At 38.9% G+C, this 7,871-nt stretch overlaps 2 protein-coding genes across 2 annotated transcripts in view; both read right to left on the reverse strand.

Annotated features, from left to right (window-relative positions):
• Positions 1-2,006, reverse strand: part of slc12a3 (solute carrier family 12 member 3) — an 18,375-nt gene extending 16,369 nt beyond the window's left edge. Inside the window, exons 1-2 of the mRNA XM_015058315.1 lie at positions 927-2,006; positions 503-619 (exon numbers count right to left, since the gene is read on the reverse strand). Coding sequence (XP_014913801.1) covers positions 503-619; positions 927-1,211 — 402 coding nt within the window. The 5' untranslated portion in view covers positions 1,212-2,006. The remainder of the gene's footprint in view (positions 1-502; positions 620-926) is intronic.
• Positions 2,007-3,308: 1,302 nt separating this feature from the next.
• On the reverse strand, positions 3,309-7,376 carry LOC106963413 (uncharacterized). Its single transcript, XM_015058316.1, has 3 exons — positions 7,153-7,376; positions 6,989-7,044; positions 3,309-6,174 (listed from the first exon to the last, which is right to left on the reverse strand). The coding sequence occupies exons 1-3, from the start codon at positions 7,176-7,178 to the stop codon at positions 3,785-3,787; spliced, it is 2,472 nt and encodes an 823-aa protein (XP_014913802.1). The 5' UTR covers positions 7,179-7,376; the 3' UTR covers positions 3,309-3,784.
• Between the last annotated feature and the right edge of the window lie 495 nt (positions 7,377-7,871).

The following is a 7,871-nucleotide window of genomic DNA, read 5'->3' on the forward strand; positions in this document are numbered from 1 at the left end:
AAAACCAAGAAAAACCCCCATGGCCAAAAAGAGTTTTTTTTTTTTTTTTTTTTTTTAGGGACACCAATTAACAGTCATGTTTTTGGACTGAGGGATGAAGCCAGAATACCCAGAGAGAACCTACAGGGAGAATATCCAAACTTCCTTTTGCAAAACAACAGTGATAAAACAACTAAGCTACTGTGCAGCCATGGTTGCAGTCAATAGTTCAGAAATTACAGTACTTTTAAACATTCAAAATATGTTTTTGAATTACTTTAAAGTTAAATGAAAGACATTTCATTATGGATTACAAATCACAGAGAGAAAAGACCCAAGACAAGTAAGAGTTATAAAAAAAAAAAAAAAAAAAAAATTGTTTCCCCCTTACTGGTTTGAAACCCAGTTTACCTTTTTCAAGCTGATGATTCCAATTAGAACATTGCCGACACATCTCAATGAATTTAATCCATCATAACTCCTAGCCTAGCCTTACATCAGGCAAGTCTTCATTTCTACCTACCATGACTCCCTGCACCCAACCAAAGCGGGTGGGTTCGGGTGGGGGCTCCTTTTCCTCGTCCTCATCTTCAGACGCGTCTCCTTCTCTCTCCTCATACATGGGAGGTCTGGAGTCATCCTAAACAAATGAATTATTAAGTCTGATGACTTAAAGACGCAAGAAAGCATAGTTTAAAAAGAAAATTTTGTGGGACTGATAGTATAAATGCTTGTAGCATAAAAGCAGTACAATTTGAGAAAAAGTAGTAACTTCATTAAGCATAACTAGAACTAAAATAATATTGAATATCATTGCATTGAGTCAACAACCTTACATAAATAATATCCAAGTCATATATAGATGAACATTTAAGATATATTTTGTAGTTTATTTGCTCGTTGAAAAAGTATTGAATATACGAACTGGTAAAGAGTACATTCCTTACCTCGGAATTACCATGCAGTTGATGCAGAGATGGCCTGAAGCGTCTTTTCCGACCCCACGCCTGGCTGTTGGCGTAGAAATCATACTGTGGTGGTGCATCTAGAGTCTCGTAAGCACTCAGAGCAATAGATGGACGGGATGTCATGCTATTGCCATCACCGTAACACTGATAATAATCCGACTCATCAAACCCCTCAGACGATGTTTTGCCATTAAGTACCGACAGTGGAAGGCTAGGTCTGTATGCAGACAAGTTAACATTGTCATTAGCAGTTGGACGCTCCATTAAAACAAATGTCACAGAAATCTCAGAAAATTTCTAAACGATATTGGCGAGTCAGACGTATTTCCCTCATGCACAGGTGGCAGCTAGTCAATGAAGTTGATTATGGAGTTGCAGTTAAAAGGAGGAAGGCTTTATTACGAGGGCTGGGTTTAAAAGTGACCTCAACGTAGCAGGAAGAGCCTCAGGCCAAATAAGATGTTCACTTGTTCAGTGAAAAGTCAAACAAGACTCATTACAGGAAATATTAAACCTGACATGAACGGTTTCACATTGAAGAGGTCAGCCAAGAAATTCTTTAGGACTTAAAGCCAGATATTTGATTTAAAAACAATTCACAGAAAACTTTTCTACAGATTTTTCTTCCCTTCCACCCCAAACATTAAACGCATAAAATAAAAATAAATTACTTTCAAATCCCATTTGAAGTTCTTTCCTGGTTTTATCATATCACAGCTATTAATGATTAATCTCCTATGTGATGTTTTTGGCGAGATTAGTTGTAAATGGCATAATTACACTTGTATGAATGACCTGCACAATGCCCTTGACTGAAGCCAAACAAACTTGTTAGAGCGTGTAAAGGTCAAGCAAATATTTATCTTTTATGCTCATTTTGGAAAATAAGGACACTCGTTAATGCAAGAAAAAAGTACAGTGGTTTGCTATCTGGGAAGTTGTCAGTTCGATTCCATCGTCCCAGACCACAAGTCCAAATGTCCTTGAGCAGCACACTGGGTCCAGATGTGCCACCAGTCATTGGATTGTGAAAAAGTACCTAAATAATGTGACTGGCAGTAAAAAAAACAACATTTAAGTTGAAAAAAAGGTCACATTAGAAAATTGTTTTTTATAACAAATCAGTTTTAAAACCTGACTTACTGTAAGTTTTTTTTTTTTTTTTTTAATATACATTCTGCTTTTTTACTGTACAAATGGTATTGCATCATCATTGGTTGACAAAACAAGCAAACAAGCTCATATTGTGAAATGCCCGTCACTGGAAATTTGTAGCAAATTGAAACTTAGTTTTGGGGAATTTCTTCCTTGTGCAGAACACATTCACCTTGAAAGCCTTCAAAACAAGATTGACTTTTTTTTTTTCCATTTTACCGTTATGAATGTAATAGTGTCACCTCATCTAATAAAATCAGATTACTTTTTTTTCTTGCAATTGAAACTGCTCAGTTTTTTTCCCCTGATAAGCCATCAACTGGGTGGGCAGTCGGACGGTGCAGTTCCACTACTGTTCTCATTAGCATGAAAGAGAAATTCCAGTGAAAGGTGTAGACTGGGTACCCCGAACTCATCAAATCAATCAATCATCAAATATTGCTCAATCATTAAACCTGGTTGCAAGAAATGTTTGAATTTAAAAACCTGAGACTCCTTTCCTTGAACTATTAAACATAAGGAGTTGCCTTTATTGTGGCTTTAAAACAGTCCAAACCAATAATTGCTCCATTGTCTCATTTACAGCCCTGGACATCTCAATCACACTGCACAAACAGTCACATGCAAAGGCAGCCATTCACTCAGTCTTTTGAACAACATATCCCTACACAGGTCTTGCATAATGTGTAATGAGAAACCAAGGTCACTTTCTCTTCTGCTAATATGTTACCCAATTAGGAATGCCTAATTTAAAATGTAAACATGCAATATTGCTTTGGTAATGGTTCTTATAAGAGTGGAAAGTACAGCTTCAGAGTAAAACATGTACTGGAGCTGAAATTGGGGAAGCTCCACATTTCTCTCCCTGCAAAGCAATAAGACACCAAAAATATAAAATAGTTTTAAGTTACTACTGAATGACTAAAAGAGCATTTCCAGCCCATTTAGCCAGAAAAGGTTCCAGTTTAATTTAGTGGAAACCCTATAAAGATTAGATGGTTAATAAGTAGACATACTGGCACAACTCGATGGCCACATGTTAGCACTTTAAACAAGAGATAAGTTAAGCAATAGCATGTGGTTCCCCGATTTTACCAAGTTATATTTTCATTTAGGTGGTTAACTGAGATAGAACCCTGAGTTTTGCAGTGATAAAATAGATGCCTATATAATTGAGTCAAAAACAAAACCCTCACACACAGAGAGTAGGTTTTGCCATTTTATTTGACAAAGGGCAACCTTAGATCCTGTTCCTTGCACTTCAGGTTAACCTGCATTGCCTGGAAGAGAGGCATCATTAGACACGAGATTCAATTTACATTTAGGTTCAGAAATGTAAGCAGCATTCCCTGCATCATTCTTTGGAGAGTCTTTGGTTTATTTTTAAGCCAGCAAAAGTCTTGGGTTTCTCACATGCATTTTACTAAACCAGAGCCATGAAGTGCAACTGCTTTAGGTTGACAGGGCTATTAAACAATACTTCCTGTTGAACCAGGGTCACAGCAGAATGTGATGGTGGGAACCAATTAGTGATGATACCTGGAACAGTTCATTTTGAAGCAGACATTTTATTAAATATTTAAATGCGCAGAAGGAAAACGAATGAGCAGATTGCACAATTTAAGCCAAAGTTCAACATGTTCATGACCTGACCCGAGTGTATCGTCATAGCTCATAGATCATCAAAACTGTTTGTGTCCAACAGGGTATTGCTGGAGCTTAAAGCCATTTTGAGCAGGCTGGTAGCTTGACTGAGTAAAAATGCGGTCAAAACTACTGTAAGGAATAGAAATAGAAGTTGCCTCTGCCTTTGGCGAGTAACTAACCCTTTGTGGAAAATTTGCGTTCTGTTCATTAACACATTCATCTACACCGTCGATGCAAGGTACTTGACTGCAAGGCTGAGATTCTGCATTTGGGTAAGGGTAGCGAAGGTCTGAAAAAGACCCATCTTGGCCAAGCCTAGAGAATGAAGATTCACATGGGGGTTGTACATTAAAGGATGTTTCCGCAGAGTTCCCAGTCTGGTACGTCTGCCCAGAGACAAAACCTCCATTAGTGTCAAAGGGTTTCACATAGTAATCTTTTCCCTCTTGGAAATGTCCAGGGTCGTCTTGCTCAGGAAGTTTATTTTGAACTTTATATCCACTTGGCCTACTGTGTAGACCAATTACATCTTCAAAAGTATCATAAGGTTCTTTTCCACTGTTGTACTCATGAAGATAGAGGGAAGAAATTGGTTTCTGCCACGTTTGTGGCCTTTTTGCAGGAACAACTTCCAACATGGGAGAATTAAAGGATGAACTGCCATAAGCGAGCAGGCCGTGAAGTGGACCTGAATAAATCTCAGCATTCGTTTGGAGATGACTGTATGGTTTTAAGGGATCATCATGGGTAGAAGCAAATCGGCTGGCTGAAGGTCTAGGCTGACTTTCCACATAGCTGTTGATGCTGGGCTTCAGGGAACTGTAGAAACTTTGAAGCCTTCCAGATTGCAGTGGTTTTGGCCGGACGGTTTGATATTTGCCCTTTAAAGGTCGTGTAGCATCAATGAGATATTTTGAAATCGCCAGGACTGGAAAACGTGGCTTTCCAGTCTCTGAATCTCTTGGAAGCCAGGATGAGAAGCTTGGCTTGTTGTCTGTAGGTTTGACAGCAACAGGCTCATAAGGAGGTGGCCGCTTCCGTTTTGGTTCTAGTTCAAGATTTAGGGTTGGCCATTTCCTTTCAGGAAGCCCCGTCTTTCTGTGGTACCCAGCATCATCAAAGCCCAAAACTGACTTTTTTAATTCACTCTCAGGTGATTGTAGTTTTTTTGCCTCCATGTAACGAGTCCAAAGAGACTTAACATTTTGAGGTCTGATAGTCAAGTACCCACCACCTTTAGTGAGGTTTGACAAAGTTTTAACTGGGAAAGAAAACTCTAGTTGTAGGGAGGGACCTGCAGAATCTTGTTCCTTTTCACCTTTTTGATCACTTGTGAAATCTTTGACGTTAGCAGGAACAGAAGTAATATAACCGTTTTGGGGCAGACCAACACTTTGAGAACCAACACCGACATATTTGTTATCTTGAGATCCTCTGTTATATTGCAGAGGAGACAAATTTAGCTTTTGTTTGGAATAAGGCTGAGCTACGTCTTCTCTTGTGTGGCTTGTTTGGGCTTTGATGAGACCCAAACGTTCAAGATACTTAGCAAAAGACAAAGATGGCGGTTTGGTTGAATCTGGTTTTTGGGGTGGCAAACTCTGCCTGGCCGTGGGATTATAGTTTCTTTGTGGGGAAATTAATTGCCATCTTGAAGAGGTCAGTTTGCCATTAGTAGGTGGGGTGTAAGTTGACCCACCTGGCTGCTGCAGAGTTTGCTTGGGTCCAGTAGCAGGATAGTTAGACCATGTTGAGCCCAGTTGCTTTCTGATTTGTTCACCTGCTGTCTGGCTGATGGCGAGAGGTTTCACTTCAGTATGAATGGAACTCAACCGTTTCCCTAGATCTCCATAACTGTTCTGAAAGATATTTCCTGGGCTTTTGTTTTCAACAAACTTGCCAATGGCTTTTATTGGATTTGAAGATGAAGCTGGAAGGGGAATGGTAAGGTTGACCTGGAAGGTTGAAGTGGGAACACCATGGATGTTCTTTTCAACATTTCGATCCTTTTTGGAATCTCTCTCAGGGCTTTGAAAATCGGAAATGCTGAGGCCATTTGGTTGAACATTTGGTTTACTTTGGAGTTTGGGGCGAGTTTTGGTGGGAGAGTCAGTTTCTTTCATTTGATCGAGTTTATAAAAAGGGAGATCCAAGCTGACCCTGAAGCCTCGAGGTTGAACCAAAGGGTAGTTTCTTTGTGGTCCAGGTTGGACTGGAAGGCTCTGTGGCCAAAGAGGACGTGGAGTTTCCCTAAAAGTCTGGCCAAGGGTCAAATCATTCACACCATTCCTTTGAGGGTTTTGTCTTGTGTTGATCAGATTATTCTTCGGCTCCCTCAGAGAGCGCACATAATGCAGAGGGCGGCGGTAACCAAGTACTTCCCGTTTCTGTCCTCCATTTTGCCATGCTGTGTACCCAGTATTGGCTGCAAGAACAGATCATGTCAATATTTTGTGTACATTTACTTTGTTATTTAGCAAGGCAATATCAAATTGTGGCACACAATATTCAATATTCTAGGAAGTCCTAGCAAATTCTTTTTTATATACATTCAGAGACTGATTGGAGTATTGATTACAATCTTGGCAGGAGCAAAAAAGAAAACCCCAAAAAACAATATTTTATATTGCAGACAAAAGTTATGGTGCAGTGTAAATATTCAGTTATTGTCACATTTTTTGAATATCAAGTCACAGAGAGCACTGGTCAAACTAAAGTAATCACAGTGGTTTCACAAAAAGTTTCAGAGGAGTTGCCATGTTTCTAGAAACAATAACACCACAAATACCCATGGAGTGGAGCTTGCAGATCAATTTAACCCAAATCTGAGTGTGGATGCTTCCAAAGCCAAACCTTAGAGGCACCAAACTGGTCTAGTTTGCAAATAAAATTCATGCAAAGTAGTTTCATCACACAGAAAGGATGACTACATCAATATTAAGCATAAAGCCAAAATTTTTAGTCAGATTTTACAGTCATTAATTTAGAACAGTATTGGAATTTCACTTTTGCATGACATGGTTTGCATGTTTAATAAATACTCAAAGATGACTTACAAGTCAGTTGATAGCCTACTATTTCAATAGGGACAAATTGCTAAACACCTTTTCCATGTGCTTCAGGCATTGGCTAACAGTTTTAATGGGATTTAGTAGTTCAGACTGTGGGTTAAGAGGCCTGAAACAAGTCACTACTCATTTTACCAGTTTCACATGTTTCAAAAGGCAAGTCAAACTTACCTCCTGGCAAAGTAGAGGCATAAATCACTTCCTTTATTAGGCAAAGCATCAATATTCTGTAAGAATTGAAAGGACATTTTTCCAAATATATCACATTTCAGCCTAAAGTATTGAGCAATTACTGGACTCAGTAAAACCAGTCTGTTCTTAAACAGATTTGTTACCTTGAAATCATGAAGCCAGCAGTCATGACTGCTGCAGCGGCACTTAGCAAGCCTCCTCTAAAACTTTCCAGCTACAAGTGCACAGCTGCCCCGTCAGTTTTGCTCCAACTGGAAGATAAGCTCAGGTTTAACCACCATTCATGCCAACAAGGACTTGTGGAAGTTTTGAAGGATACCAGATTCCCATTCTAATAAGATGAGAATCAGAAAGGACAACAACAACAAAAAATAAAAGGCTCACACAGGTGTAGCCAGTTAGCGTGATTGCTCTGGCTTACGGTGGATTTACTGCTTTCAGAGAAGTAACAAGGACAAATTCGTCATTTTAAAGTCCTACATTCTTGGGTCTCAAGTTTATTTTTCTCCCACAAAAGATAATTTGTTCATGCTGAGCCTTTAAAAACTCAAATGTGTGGAAAAAGATGGAGCTTTACTGACCACAGTGTGAAACTATTTTTTTATGTATTCTCACAAGCATTTTTTTCCAACCACAACAAGAGTCCATCCCAGTCTGTAAACATTCATCTTAAATAAGTTATTTCTTTTTCTATTACTTACTGCATTTTAGGAATTTGTGGATAGAAAATATGTTTGGTCATAAACCAATATTTAAAAACTTATTTGATTGATAGGATATTTTATAGCTTGTTTCCTCCCTCTTTACTGAGAAGAGGGTCATAAAACACCACTTAGGAGCGCTTAGGAGTGGTGTTTTATGA

This window comes from Poecilia latipinna, unplaced genomic scaffold (genome assembly GCF_001443285.1).
Source record: "Poecilia latipinna isolate Pla-1442-1.1 unplaced genomic scaffold, P_latipinna-1.0 Scaffold1531, whole genome shotgun sequence".
NCBI lineage: Eukaryota > Metazoa > Chordata > Actinopteri > Cyprinodontiformes > Poeciliidae > Poecilia > Poecilia latipinna.